The following is a 14,991-nucleotide window of genomic DNA, read 5'->3' as shown; positions in this document are numbered from 1 at the left end:
GAATCTGCTCCATGATTTTGCCAGGCACACAGGTGAGATTGACTGGCCTGTACTTTCCTGGGGCTACTTTTTTTCCCTTTTTGAAAACAGGGGTGATTCCTGGGCTCCAATCCCCTCCAGAGCTTTATGCCATGGTACCCTGCCAATCAGATACCTGAAGAGGTCAAAGTCTGCTCTCCTGATGTCCAGGGTGGTGAGCTTGCTTCATACCCTCCTTACTGCTCCAAGGATCCTGAACTCCACTATTTCATGATCACTGCAGCCAAGGCTGCCCTTAAGCTTCACGTCGTCCACCAGTCCGTCTTTGTTGGTGAGAACAAGAGCCAGAATAGCACCTTTTCTTATTGGCTCCTCCACCACTTGGAGAATGAAATTTAAATCAATGCAATCTAGGAAATTCTGGAATTGCTGGTGACTTGCTGTGTTGTTCCTCCATCAGATATCAGGGTGATTGAAAACCCCCATGAGGGGAGCTACGGCTTGTGAAGGAAAAGCTGCTTCAATCTGTCTATAGAGGGCCTCATCTGCATGTTCTGAATTGCAGAACTAAACTCAGGGAGTTGAGCGATCTCAGTTATGCCCTTTTGTAATGTCCTAGACCAGACAAAAAAATCCACCAAGACCCAACCCTACTGTCTTCAGAATGGATTTCACCAACAACTGCCGGAGCTGCAAGTAACTATTTCCTTGCCTTGAGGGATCCTGTGTTGTTTTTCGAGCATATCAAGGCCACTGAAGCATACACAAAGCTGGAAAATGTGTTATGCTGGATAAAACTAGGATCATTATGACTTAATCACTTTGCTGTACCTAAACATCATCAATAACTAGGCTTTAAAACTGCTGAGTATTGATTATAGAAAACAAATGAAAAAGAAAACAAGTCCTGAGTCAAGTTTTCTGCGTAAGCAACTGCACAGAATACTGATGAACATCTTTTTTCAGACTGCGCCAACTGACACACAAAAACAACAGCAGTAGAGAGCAAAACAAGTGTGTTAAAGAGATTTCAAGTGTGGCTCAAGAAGCTTACTGATTAACAGTTCTGTATATAACACTCTGCACAGACCTGTGTGGTGATTGTTCAAAAGTGAAACAAGGCTTTCTTGGCAACTGGAGACAAATGAGCCCCCTAACCAAGTTCACACTTCTCACATGGCTTAGCAGCATTAGAGTTGTGTCTTCTTCCAGAGCCGCCAGGGAAAAAAACAACACAACAAAACAAACAAACAAATGAAACACCACCAAAAAAACCCAACAACAACCACCAAAAATACAACCAAAGAAAAAAAAGACAACAAAAATCAACAACACAAAACACACACCCACATACCCCAAATATAAAAACAAACAAAAACCAAACACAACAACCCCAACCCCAACTCATTCGAACCCCAAGATTTAATGCCTGTCAACAATTTCCAGGAGGAGGAAGAGCCTTAATAATCTCCAAAAGGAAATACTCCCACCTTACACATGAACAGTAGTTTATTTGTTTTACTAGAGAAAAATTACAGTCATATTTGCATGAAAATTTTCATTATTTTCATGTCAAGGAACAAACTTAACACTGCAGAGACCACAGAAATGGAAGACGACAGCTGTCTTTTCAGTGGACCTGGAAAGGAGAACAAAAGAGGTCCATGCCTACCTGCAGAGGTTTCTGCGTTTCTTTCTAACAAAGGTCCAGATTTGCTACTTCAAGTCCCATCTCAAGCATTTTCATGTCAATTCTTCATAGCTATAACAGAGTCACAGTCGCACACCCACATGTGGTTTAGTGGAGCGAGCAGACAGGGTGGAACAGAAGGTCAGATTGGCTTCCAAGGCTTGAACTGCCCATGTGCAGTTCACATCCACACTGACACGTGCAATGCCACCTCATGCCAGGGAGAATGGGAGATATGAGGAGATCGCTGTGGCTGTCACGACTGAGAGCTGCTCAAAATTACCAGAAAGTCTTGCCAGACATACCAGGTCAGTAAGTCACAATAGTGTCAATAAGCCACACGGTCAGAACAAGGAAGATCAAAGCAAGCAGCCTAGAGGCTGCCTCTCTCCGGCACACGTCCCTGTCGGACATCTCCGCCAGGTTATGAAGCATGGTGCCTGGAGATGCAGCAGTTGCACCACCTCCACAAACAGCACCTCAGCATGGTATTTTGGTCACAGAGGAAATTCTCCATCGGCCAAATCCAAGCCACTTTAAGACTACGATATATTGTCTTACAGGACAGGAAGTTCACTCTTAAACTTGGAATGAACTGCCATACAGGTGTTAAGTATGATAGTGATTCAGAGGAAGGATCCAACTCCCCCAGCAGGACTCTCTCCCCACTGGTGCTGACAAATAACATTGAGGTAAAACTATAAGGTGTCCTCCAGAACTACTTCCATGGCTGTCTTCTGCAACTACCTACACCAGCAGAAATATGTTTGTCTTCAATATCTCTTGATGGACTTAAAAAACATGTTTTCATTCACTAAGTAAGAAAAAACAGTAAAGGTGTTGAATATATTGGTCCTTTCAGAAAGTATGTCTTGTCTTCAAAAAGATTTGGGATTTTTATTACTACATGAGAACACCTGGGATGTGCTTGAACATAGTCCAGCTCACACCTACAAGTCCATTGCCTACACAGGACTGAGTAAGGCAAGCAATAAGAACAGCGACTAGGTTTTCCAGAAAACGAAATATGATTCCAATGAGTATAAAGTGCAGATATGCTGGTCATAAATCCTTGAATCTGTAACTTTTGGACATTACTACATTTAGATCACAGTTATAATTTGAACTATTTGAAACTTATATACTTTAAAAAATTACACTCAATTGAACACAGAGTAGAAAGCTGGATTTAAAAAATGACATTATTTTTCATTGCAAGGCTCTGTCAAAAGATCTGCATTGATAAGAGAAAATAAAGACCAGTACTGACCAGGTTATGGTATTGTGCCTTCCTTTACAGTTCGCACCCTTTCTCCCCTTCCTGCTCATTCTTGCCTGATATCTCTTTAGCTCACTTTCACCTCAGCAGATACTACCAGTAACTATGTCTTTCTAGGCCTAAGTAACCCTGCAAGGTGTGAAAGTGCTTATTCATAAAAAGTGGTCATATACACATACACCAAACAAGAAGAGAGACTATAGGTTTCCAGTGCCAAATACGGGTACTATTAGGCCTGCATTTTGCACCTGACTTCTGTGTGAAAATACAAAAGTGTATACCCCTGTCAAAAAAAAACAAACAAAAAACCAAACCACTGTACTAGCATATTTTTATGTCCTCATAAAAATGTACCATTACACTATTTTCTTTTTCATATGCACAACATAGTATTCAAAAAGCATATTATACCATCAGTACCACGCAGGCAGGAAAGTAACTGAAGTCAGAGATGTAACCAGTGCATGTTCAGACTCGCATTTTTGTTCCATACAGTAACATAGGACAATGTGCTCCAGGTTAACATCATGCACAAAAGTGGAACAGTTTCTCTTAATGTGACTTATATGGCATCCTTTCTAAAACCCATATCCTTTCAAAGCTTTTCAATATTATACAAGATAAAGAGAGTCGTCATGCGAAGTAAAGACTCTGCATATTGTGGTTACTGACTGTACATTATTACTGTTCTCTTTTTGTGCACCCAGCAGCACTGTAAACAAAAAACCTGAAACTGTAAAAACACAAGGCATACAATTGGATTGCCCCAAAATATTCTGTTCTTTCCTCCAGCCCACAATGAAGGTCAGTTTTGGGGTTTTCTTTTTAACTGTTTTATCCATTATTGAAAGATGCAGGGAAACTATTCCAAAACACCAACAAGACATTTTGTTGTGTATCTTGCTGCTTTTACCATCCGAAGTTTTGAAATGAACAACCAAAGCAAACCTCTATAGTTGATACTGAAACAACTGTAAACTGTTGTCTTCTTGAGATGAAGATTTAGCTAAAATAACCACCTACTAAATTACATTTTCCTCTATGTACCCATCATTAGAAAAGGACAAAGTGTGAAAGAGCTGAACAAGCATAAGCTACATGAAAAGTTTTATAAAGTTTACAGTCTTGTTTACATGCATGCTAGGCTTTATAGTACATAAGAAAGTTCAAAGCCCTAGAAAATTAACTGGACATGACCAAGTGAATGAGACTTAGCTTTTCCATATTGGGTACCTTTCCAGCATGCATAATGTCTGCTCTGGCTGTGCTGCTAAGAATTCTAAAGCAAAAAGAATTACTAATACTAATCCATCGAAACACAGAATCTGAAGTCCATTGTATCTGGAGTCCACAGTACCTTGTCTAACCAGCACTGTTGATACAGAGGCTTTCTTAATGCCAGCCCTTCAGCTGAATTCTCTACTACCTATCTCTCAAAATAGCAGACTGTTTTACATATGTGAGAGCTAATCAGACCAAGAAGGAAAGATGGAAATGACAGCAACTAGGAATAGAGCAATCAGGCACAGCAGATCAAAATCCCTAAACCAAGGACATTAAACTAGCTGACATTCTCTTCCCCCCGAGATGCTGCTCTCCAACACATATTGCAAGTGGATTAGCTGTTATGCAGGGCTACTTTAGAGGCTACTTTAGAGGCCCCATCATGGATTCCCTGTTTTTAGGCATGTAATTCTGAAGAGGTTCTACGTGTAGTGAGAGAGGAATAGAAAAGTTCCTCTTAAGCTTACCATGTGAGGAGTCCACCTCTCTTTGCTGTAACAGAAGCTTAGAGCTACATGCTGTGAATTACTCTCTCACCATAACCACCAAAGCAAGCACCAGACAAGTGCTCTCAGAGGTCATGCAATGAATATGTATATGCATTACTCCTGGTCTGACTCAGCAGACCACTTAGGCATGCAGTTAACTTTCAACTTCAAACACCCAAGAGCAGACAGTCACGTACTTTCTTATAGATAGGTCAATCTCTGATACACAAGGACTTACTCACAGAACATCAGCCTCCACATCATCTTCTACAGCATATAGAGTAGTTCCAAAAATTGGGTTGCAAATCTATGTTTGAGACAGGCTTCAAATGGTTTTACAGCTTGTCCGGCCTAAGCAGTCTAAAAAACATGACTACATTGATGCTTTCATCAGTAAGCAACTGTTAGTCACCAGTGGAAAGCTTTGTTCATGCATCCAAGGAGGAGTACTTCCGATAGCACTCACAAAATTCCGGTGTCACAGAACATAAAATGACCATCTGGATTTGTTGAGTCAGGAGGTTAGGTTAGCAAAATGAAGTCAAACTACACCATTTGTCAAGAATCTTATGACAACTCGGGGATTCTGAGCAACTGCTGTGTAACACAAAGCCCCTAGTAATAATACAACATTTAATTACTTTTTTTTGAAAATAGTAAAACATTTTCTTTCAGTAGCTCTTCCTTTGTAGTAAGAAACTGACAAAGAAGAGACTGGATTCCATCTACTAAAACCAATACTATCCGGGTAGGTGACAGTGGAGAAGAAATGCTTTTATGAGTAGCGATAGGAAAAGTAATCTACCTTCACCTGTACATGGGGAGAATGTATTTCCAAATTCTTGCTGTTTTGGCTTTAAAGTCTGAGGGACTGGCAGTCCTGGGGGCTGTGGGACTTGCAGTAAAGACATACCAACCACTTGTTTCCTGATACTTCTAACAGGAAAGTTAATAGTACTGTCAGTGGCTTTGCTCTGAGGAGATATCACTCCTCCAAGGGGCATCTTTAAGTGCAGGCTGGCAGACAAGTTTCCAAAAACTGGGCTTGGGCTGCTGCTATTTGAAGATAGGCAGGGTGCTCCTGCATGAACTCTGATAGGTAGGATTTGCTGTCCACTGATCATTCTAGGTCCATAAGGAATACCTGTTGTCCAGTGGCTCATACTGCATGACCTCCCATTCATTCTTAAGAAGTTAATGTAATTGAAGTATGTTTTTACAGACCCACAGCTATGATGGATATCAATCCAAACTCTATAAGTAATCCAAAGTGTATTTTGCCTGTTTAAAAAAAATATATATAAATAAAAATAATTTATATTGTAGTAAATTATACATTAAAGAGGACTGCATGTGACTGTTAACTTTGTGACATTACTGGTTATAAGAAACAAAATGCAAGCACTGCATTGTCTGTCAGGGAGAAAGAAAGAAGCCAAGAAATAACTTAGAACATGGAGAAAACCTGCCTCTCAAAAGCTGAAATTTGCAGTAAGGTGAGCTGCCTCCACATTAGCTAAACCAGCCATGAAATTAAGTGAATGTTGATCAAGTGCAAGAAGGCAGTCTGGAGAGAAAAGACCCTCTGGTAGGGAGTTGTCATTCGGATGAACACAGCTGTCGTGCCTTTCTCTGCCATCTCATCTAATTAAAATGGTGCTGAAAAGCACACACGCAGCAGACCAGCACTATGCCGAGACAGAAAAAACATGAAAGAGTTCACATTCTAAAGGATGTGCATACAACAAAACTAAGAGGAAACAGCAAAACCACAGAAATGCTTCTATGGTCCTTCAAACTCTGTGGCACTTCACAACAGAATAGTATTGCAAAAAAGCACAGCACAGAAGTATTGAGAAAGGTAACTGTGATCACTTCAAAAATGGATGCTTACTGTAAGCCTACAGATATGTCATAATTTAAATCCAATTATAAGTAACAAATTTTCAAGGACATATTTCAAATTACACTAGTAATTTTTGTATTTACATTCTTCTGTTACTTAACTTTTCAAAGACAAGACTGGTAAAGGGTTTGAGAGATCATCTCAGCCACAACCTACCCCAAGACAGAATCAACTAGATCTAAACATTTGTTGACATAAAAAGGATTTGTAGGCAAAAGCTGCACTTGACAGTGTAAATCACTGGGCTACGATATGGTACAGATTGGGTAACTTCACCCCTAACTCAGCTGAACAGCATATGCCCAACTTTCATCACTGGGTTCATATGATTAACACTAAGCACATGTTAAAGTCGTTTGTTCAATCACAGACTCAGTGCCTAATTAAATTGTTCAGGCAAACAAATGAAAATAGAAATTAAGCTGAAGTATGGCTTAAATTATAGTTTTCATTCATGTATACATTAAGTTTTTAATTATTATGATCTTGCTGCAGCAAAACACTTTTCCGTAACTTTAACCTTTAGAGCACACAGGATTTTCAACAGTGAACCCAACAAAATTACAGCCAGTATATTCATGATTGACTTAAATGGAAAATCTTCAAACTTAACCCTTCATTTACTACAATTCTGCAATGTCTCAATTTTCTCCATCTGTGAAAAAACAACACTTTATTTTGGAAAACTGCATTCATAGCACACTTCCAGATCAGAGTAAAAGCCATCTAACTGTCTGTACATACACATAGATATTGGCATACTCATCAGTTGAAACTCATAGTGAAAGGCCTAAGCATATTATCTTCAAAGGCAAGAGCAAAATCCTTATGGACATTCATGAGAGATATGCCCTAACCACATTTAAAAGATCATAAAGTATTTATTGTACATACTGTTTTTCATTGTTACATTTTTATATTATGGGAACAAAGATTGTAAAGCACACCAATTAAAAGCAATGTTATTTATTTTCATGTTCAGCTGAAGCACAAATCACTCTGCAATTCAACCAAGGACAGGGACAGCTGAATGTTCTTAAATTCTTAGAGTTTGTCTTAAAGCAGAGTGTACGTTGCCCTAACATAGCTGAGTAGATCCTTAGAAAAGGCCGTACAAACAAAGGCAGTTGTCTTGCTGGAAAGCTACATACCATGTCAGTATAAATTGCCTACAAATAAAAATTATTCTTGCCTGTAAATCTTGTCTGGAAAAGTACTAATATATTCAAGAAAAGATTACACATGACAAATGCACCTTTAGTTTAATCAACAGAAGAATATTTCTACATAGCTTGCCCAGCCCTAACTTCTGTTTTTATTAGGTTGGTCTCTATTGCTACTCTTCTACAGTAATATTATATCTTGCAATGACTAGCGGTGTTCTACACTATCATTATCTCAATTTTATCACTGGCTATTGCTAGTTTTATTACACTTGAAGAAAGCTATCTGGGCCCATAATTTCTTACCTGTTGCTAGTAAGCTGTATTTTTAACTGAACAACCTGAATGTGCAAGTCAAACAACCTTTTTGATGAAAGTTAAGTCTACCTTTCTTTATCTATTCTCCTTCCTGATTCTATCTTGCAAATGTGTAACATTACATTAACATGCAAACCATTACTTACATTCTTTAAAATATTAAAGCACTTTGAAGAGCATAATTTTTACCCATTTTAAAAATTATTATTTTATTTTCCATTCTGTTTACTTGTTCATGAATGACTTTTCATTAATTAGATTAAAGTAATCACGATATAAGGACTTCCATCATGATATCAGGACCTTCTCATATCAAAGTCAGAGTGGCCAAACTAATTCAAATCAAAACAACGGATTGCCTAGAGTGCATTAAAGCATATATAACTAACTAAATGTCAATTGCACTTGAATTATAGTCTAAAAGTCTACCTGACTTTTACATCAGATCCATAAGTAGCTCCCAGTCATAGCTACTTGTAAGAGTGAAGACATGATAAGTTTCTAACCAGAGTGATCTTAGGAACTGCAGGAATACAGCACCCAACACAACACCTTATTTATAAATAAGCTTAGAAATCCTGAAGTGGATTGAAACTTAATGTATTAAGTTAAAAGACATAAAAATAAAATAAATGCAGAAAAGAATACTATCCTGAGACTGAATGGCTGTGCTAACAAATTATTTTGTTATTTCAAAGGAATAAAACCGCTAGTCACCTTTTAATGAAGTATGTTTGTCCATTAGTGAGATGTTGCAGTTCATGCTCCCACAGATGTTAAAGGAAATACTGTTATGTTCCCTGCTTCTAAATTATCTTTTTTTTAAAAGCTGACATTACTAAAAGCTGAGTCAATCTGCATCTCAATAACAGCACGACAACATAATTACTTAAAATCCATAACAATGATTCATAAACTCACTTGCAGTAAGCCACATAGCAGAACTTAAATTCAAGCTGAAACCCAGGAAAATCTGAGCACTAATCCTTTAGAAAGCAAAACAAAAGAAGAATTCAGAAATCTGTGCCTGCAGCACAGTATGCCATATAGTATACTTTTCCAGTACAGTTTTGAAAAGTAATCAGAGTTGGCTTAGTGCTTCACCCACTGAAATAAGAGGCAAGATACATTTCAACTTCAACAAAACTGAATTACTCCACTGCAGAGATCAGTTTAAGGAATTGTAATAATCCAGCTCAGGAGACACTTTCACAAAAGTGGTTATCAGACATGAGCACTTCACACAGAGGGTAGCAAGCACTATCCCAAACCAAAGGAGAAGATTAATAGAATCACAGAATGGCTAGAGTTAGAAAGGACCTTAAAGATCATCTAGTTCCAAACCCCCTTTGAATCAATGCCCAACTGATTCAAAAACAATGCATGGAGAAGCCCCTCCTTTCTATTCTCCCCCTGGAGACATCTCACCCCTACAACAGCTACCATCCAGAGAAAGCAAACATGAATCATAGCCCCTGCCTTTGGGATTGTGCACTTCAAGACATTCTAAAGGATGTGCATACAACAAAACTAAGAGGAAACAGCAAAACCACAGAAATGCTTCTATGGTCCTTCAAACTCTGTGGCACTTCACAACAGAATAGTATTGCAAAAAAGCACAGCACAGAAGTATTGAGAAAGGTAACTGTGATCACTTCAAAAATGGATGCTTACTGTAAGCCTACAGATATGTCATAATTTAAATCCAATTATAAGTAACAAATTTTCAAGGACATATTTCAAATTACACTAGTAATTTTTGTATTTACATTCTTCTGTTACTTAACTTTTCAAAGACAAGACTGGTAAAGGGTTTGAGAGATCATCTCAGCCACAACCTACCCCAAGACAGAATCAACTAGATCTAAACATTTGTTGACATAAAAAGGATTTGTAGGCAAAAGCTGCACTTGACAGTGTAAATCACTGGGCTACGATATGGTACAGATTGGGTAACTTCACCCCTAACTCAGCTGAACAGCATATGCCCAACTTTCATCACTGGGTTCATATGATTAACACTAAGCACATGTTAAAGTCGTTTGTTCAATCACAGACTCAGTGCCTAATTAAATTGTTCAGGCAAACAAATGAAAATAGAAATTAAGCTGAAGTATGGCTTAAATTATAGTTTTCATTCATGTATACATTAAGTTTTTAATTATTATGATCTTGCTGCAGCAAAACACTTTTCCGTAACTTTAACCTTTAGAGCACACAGGATTTTCAACAGTGAACCCAACAAAATTACAGCCAGTATATTCATGATTGACTTAAATGGAAAATCTTCAAACTTAACCCTTCATTTACTACAATTCTGCAATGTCTCAATTTTCTCCATCTGTGAAAAAACAACACTTTATTTTGGAAAACTGCATTCATAGCACACTTCCAGATCAGAGTAAAAGCCATCTAACTGTCTGTACATACACATAGATATTGGCATACTCATCAGTTGAAACTCATAGTGAAAGGCCTAAGCATATTATCTTCAAAGGCAAGAGCAAAATCCTTATGGACATTCATGAGAGATATGCCCTAACCACATTTAAAAGATCATAAAGTATTTATTGTACATACTGTTTTTCATTGTTACATTTTTATATTATGGGAACAAAGATTGTAAAGCACACCAATTAAAAGCAATGTTATTTATTTTCATGTTCAGCTGAAGCACAAATCACTCTGCAATTCAACCAAGGACAGGGACAGCTGAATGTTCTTAAATTCTTAGAGTTTGTCTTAAAGCAGAGTGTACGTTGCCCTAACATAGCTGAGTAGATCCTTAGAAAAGGCCGTACAAACAAAGGCAGTTGTCTTGCTGGAAAGCTACATACCATGTCAGTATAAATTGCCTACAAATAAAAATTATTCTTGCCTGTAAATCTTGTCTGGAAAAGTACTAATATATTCAAGAAAAGATTACACATGACAAATGCACCTTTAGTTTAATCAACAGAAGAATATTTCTACATAGCTTGCCCAGCCCTAACTTCTGTTTTTATTAGGTTGGTCTCTATTGCTACTCTTCTACAGTAATATTATATCTTGCAATGACTAGCGGTGTTCTACACTATCATTATCTCAATTTTATCACTGGCTATTGCTAGTTTTATTACACTTGAAGAAAGCTATCTGGGCCCATAATTTCTTACCTGTTGCTAGTAAGCTGTATTTTTAACTGAACAACCTGAATGTGCAAGTCAAACAACCTTTTTGATGAAAGTTAAGTCTACCTTTCTTTATCTATTCTCCTTCCTGATTCTATCTTGCAAATGTGTAACATTACATTAACATGCAAACCATTACTTACATTCTTTAAAATATTAAAGCACTTTGAAGAGCATAATTTTTACCCATTTTAAAAATTATTATTTTATTTTCCATTCTGTTTACTTGTTCATGAATGACTTTTCATTAATTAGATTAAAGTAATCACGATATAAGGACTTCCATCATGATATCAGGACCTTCTCATATCAAAGTCAGAGTGGCCAAACTAATTCAAATCAAAACAACGGATTGCCTAGAGTGCATTAAAGCATATATAACTAACTAAATGTCAATTGCACTTGAATTATAGTCTAAAAGTCTACCTGACTTTTACATCAGATCCATAAGTAGCTCCCAGTCATAGCTACTTGTAAGAGTGAAGACATGATAAGTTTCTAACCAGAGTGATCTTAGGAACTGCAGGAATACAGCACCCAACACAACACCTTATTTATAAATAAGCTTAGAAATCCTGAAGTGGATTGAAACTTAATGTATTAAGTTAAAAGACATAAAAATAAAATAAATGCAGAAAAGAATACTATCCTGAGACTGAATGGCTGTGCTAACAAATTATTTTGTTATTTCAAAGGAATAAAACCGCTAGTCACCTTTTAATGAAGTATGTTTGTCCATTAGTGAGATGTTGCAGTTCATGCTCCCACAGATGTTAAAGGAAATACTGTTATGTTCCCTGCTTCTAAATTATCTTTTTTTTAAAAGCTGACATTACTAAAAGCTGAGTCAATCTGCATCTCAATAACAGCACGACAACATAATTACTTAAAATCCATAACAATGATTCATAAACTCACTTGCAGTAAGCCACATAGCAGAACTTAAATTCAAGCTGAAACCCAGGAAAATCTGAGCACTAATCCTTTAGAAAGCAAAACAAAAGAAGAATTCAGAAATCTGTGCCTGCAGCACAGTATGCCATATAGTATACTTTTCCAGTACAGTTTTGAAAAGTAATCAGAGTTGGCTTAGTGCTTCACCCACTGAAATAAGAGGCAAGATACATTTCAACTTCAACAAAACTGAATTACTCCACTGCAGAGATCAGTTTAAGGAATTGTAATAATCCAGCTCAGGAGACACTTTCACAAAAGTGGTTATCAGACATGAGCACTTCACACAGAGGGTAGCAAGCACTATCCCAAACCAAAGGAGAAGATTAATAGAATCACAGAATGGCTAGAGTTAGAAAGGACCTTAAAGATCATCTAGTTCCAAACCCCCTTTGAATCAATGCCCAACTGATTCAAAAACAATGCATGGAGAAGCCCCTCCTTTCTATTCTCCCCCTGGAGACATCTCACCCCTACAACAGCTACCATCCAGAGAAAGCAAACATGAATCATAGCCCCTGCCTTTGGGATTGTGCACTTCAAGACTGTAAGTGCCTTCCTTGTCCGCACTGCAACCAGGGACAGCCAAGCCTCCTCCATGTTCCCTGCACGGTCTTCTTGGCAGAAGTCCAGGAAAACATTTACTTCCTAATAGGACTGAGCTACCACACCACCACCCAAAGGGGCTACCTCCCCTTTCAGTTATACTCTCCCCTGTCAGCTCCTCCTTCCTTGTGTGGCTGCACAAAGTACTCGGAGCATCTCTGGTCAGTGGCACAGTGGTGAAGCACTCAGAAGTCACTGCCTCCCCGGACATCACAACCCTGATGTGTAAATCTAGGTGGGCTGAAGGACTGGGATGGGGAGAGGGAAAGGTCAGCCACCAAAAGCTATAGGGATGTCTCACCTCAGCCTCACTGACCACACAGTGTCTTCAGAAGTGGGGCCTTGGAGGCTCTTGAGGTTTTTGTGTCTCACAGCTGCTTGTGACAAGAACACACCATAACATAGGTGTAAGCCACCAACTTAACTCATTTTCTAAAAAGTGTGCAAACACACACAAATTGGAGTGCTGGTATTACAGCTTTTGTACAGTTATCTGGCTATAACTCACAGGCCAAAACATGATAATACATTATTCTAGGAAAAGAAATTATACTTAATAGTTGAGAGATTGAAATTGGATTTGGAACAGTAAGTACATTAAGAATCACAGATGCAATAAAGGAAGACTTTATTGGCTTCAAAACTGAAACAACAAAATAAGCTTTCCAGTCAATTTATAGAGAATCTCTTCCCCACCTTCCATGCCACACAGTATGTCAGAAGTCATGTGCTACTGAGAATAATAAATACCTCGCAGTAGCATTCACCATTTTGATCATTTGTGTCTGTTTCTTGACAATTGTATTCTTGAATTACCACAGACAACTTCACTCCAAACAGCAGTACTCTGATAATAACACATTTTTCTTAGGCCCAGGTGGTCAACCAAGAAAAATTAGAAAAGGGTCACACAATTGGAGAGTTTCTAGCTCTCAAACACTGGCAGAATACATTCTTGAATACATACTACATCAATGTGCAAGGCAAATGAAAGTTAAAGGAGGTCCTCTACAGCACTGTGAGACAACCAGCCCACAAACATAATCAAGTTTCTCAAAGCTGGCATAATGAAATATACTAATTACTTATTACTTGCATCACTATAATTCCTAGGAAGATTAGTCACAGAAAGGAATGCCTTTGTGTGAGGGAGTGTACAAACAGAGCAGAGCAAAGTCACCAACACTGCTGCAACTGCCATCAAAGGGGCAGTTGTTACCAGTGGACAGGATGATGTATACCCCAGTGCAGCTGGAACAAACCGTTTTTACCATTCTAACAGAAAAACCTTCTCAGCTTTTTATTGTGGTTAATTATGATCTCCTGAGCTTTTCCTCAGCTAGGACTGTCACTGTCAGAGCTGTGCTACCACAAGTGGTTGCTGGCTTGGAACAGCATGAGCTTTCCAGCAGCAAAGCTATTCTCATTAGGACTAGCTACAAACTTCCAGCAAGCTCCTTAAAAACACAATATAAATCCAGCAGCACTGAATACCAGTCAGAGGCATCCTGTTTGATATGCTGGCAATAGCTGCAGCATCCTAACCCACCCACCAGAGGCTCCTGCAATGCCTGACTCGTGCACCTTTTACCCCTGCTGTTGTCCTGCTAGCTTTGCCTCTAATGACTTTGGACTTTCCAGGAACGCAGCTACAATTGTTAACATTGCAGTGTCAGCAGCGGTGAGAGCTTCAGAGCAAGCAAGACGTGGGAAGCCACCAACTGTGTCCCCATGCTAGCCAGTGGCAACGCACAGGCACCGGACCACGGGCACCTGCCCTGCTCTGGTGCCCCACTGTGACCACCCCTTGTGGGGCAGCGTGGGCAACCACCACACGCTGCCAGGCGGGAGACACATACCTACCTACCTGCCACCTTTATCACACCCGTGGTTCATCCCACAGACCTCGCAGCTAACACACCAGCAGCTTCAACCAGAGCCAAAAGCTAACCAGGGTCTCGGGAGAAGAGGGCACAGCTGGATGCCATTCATTTCCAGTCTATTAAGGTTCAGGAGCTGGAGTGCCTCACAACGCACAGGCCCGCAGATGAGGCAGCGCTGGCAGCTCCCCGGGCACAACACGTCCGTGCCGGACACTGCCTGGATGCTGTTCGGCATCGGGGCCACGGGCCTCCAAAGGGCAGCACCGATACG

The 14,991-nt window shown here is 39.1% G+C and overlaps 1 protein-coding gene across 1 annotated transcript in view; it reads right to left on the bottom strand.

The window, feature by feature from the left end:
• The window catches only part of GLIS3 (GLIS family zinc finger 3), a 149,507-nt gene extending 143,603 nt beyond the window's left edge, over positions 1-5,904 (bottom strand). Inside the window, 1 exon segment of the mRNA XM_009999461.1 lies at positions 5,526-5,904. Coding sequence (XP_009997763.1) covers positions 5,526-5,904 — 379 coding nt within the window.
• Positions 5,905-14,991: the final 9,087 nt, after the last annotated feature.

Source organism: Chaetura pelagica, unplaced genomic scaffold (assembly GCF_000747805.2).
Source record: "Chaetura pelagica isolate M959 unplaced genomic scaffold, ChaPel_1.0 scaffold636, whole genome shotgun sequence".
Classification (NCBI taxonomy): Eukaryota; Metazoa; Chordata; class Aves; order Apodiformes; family Apodidae; genus Chaetura; species Chaetura pelagica.
This window is presented reverse-complemented; position numbering and strand designations above follow the sequence as displayed.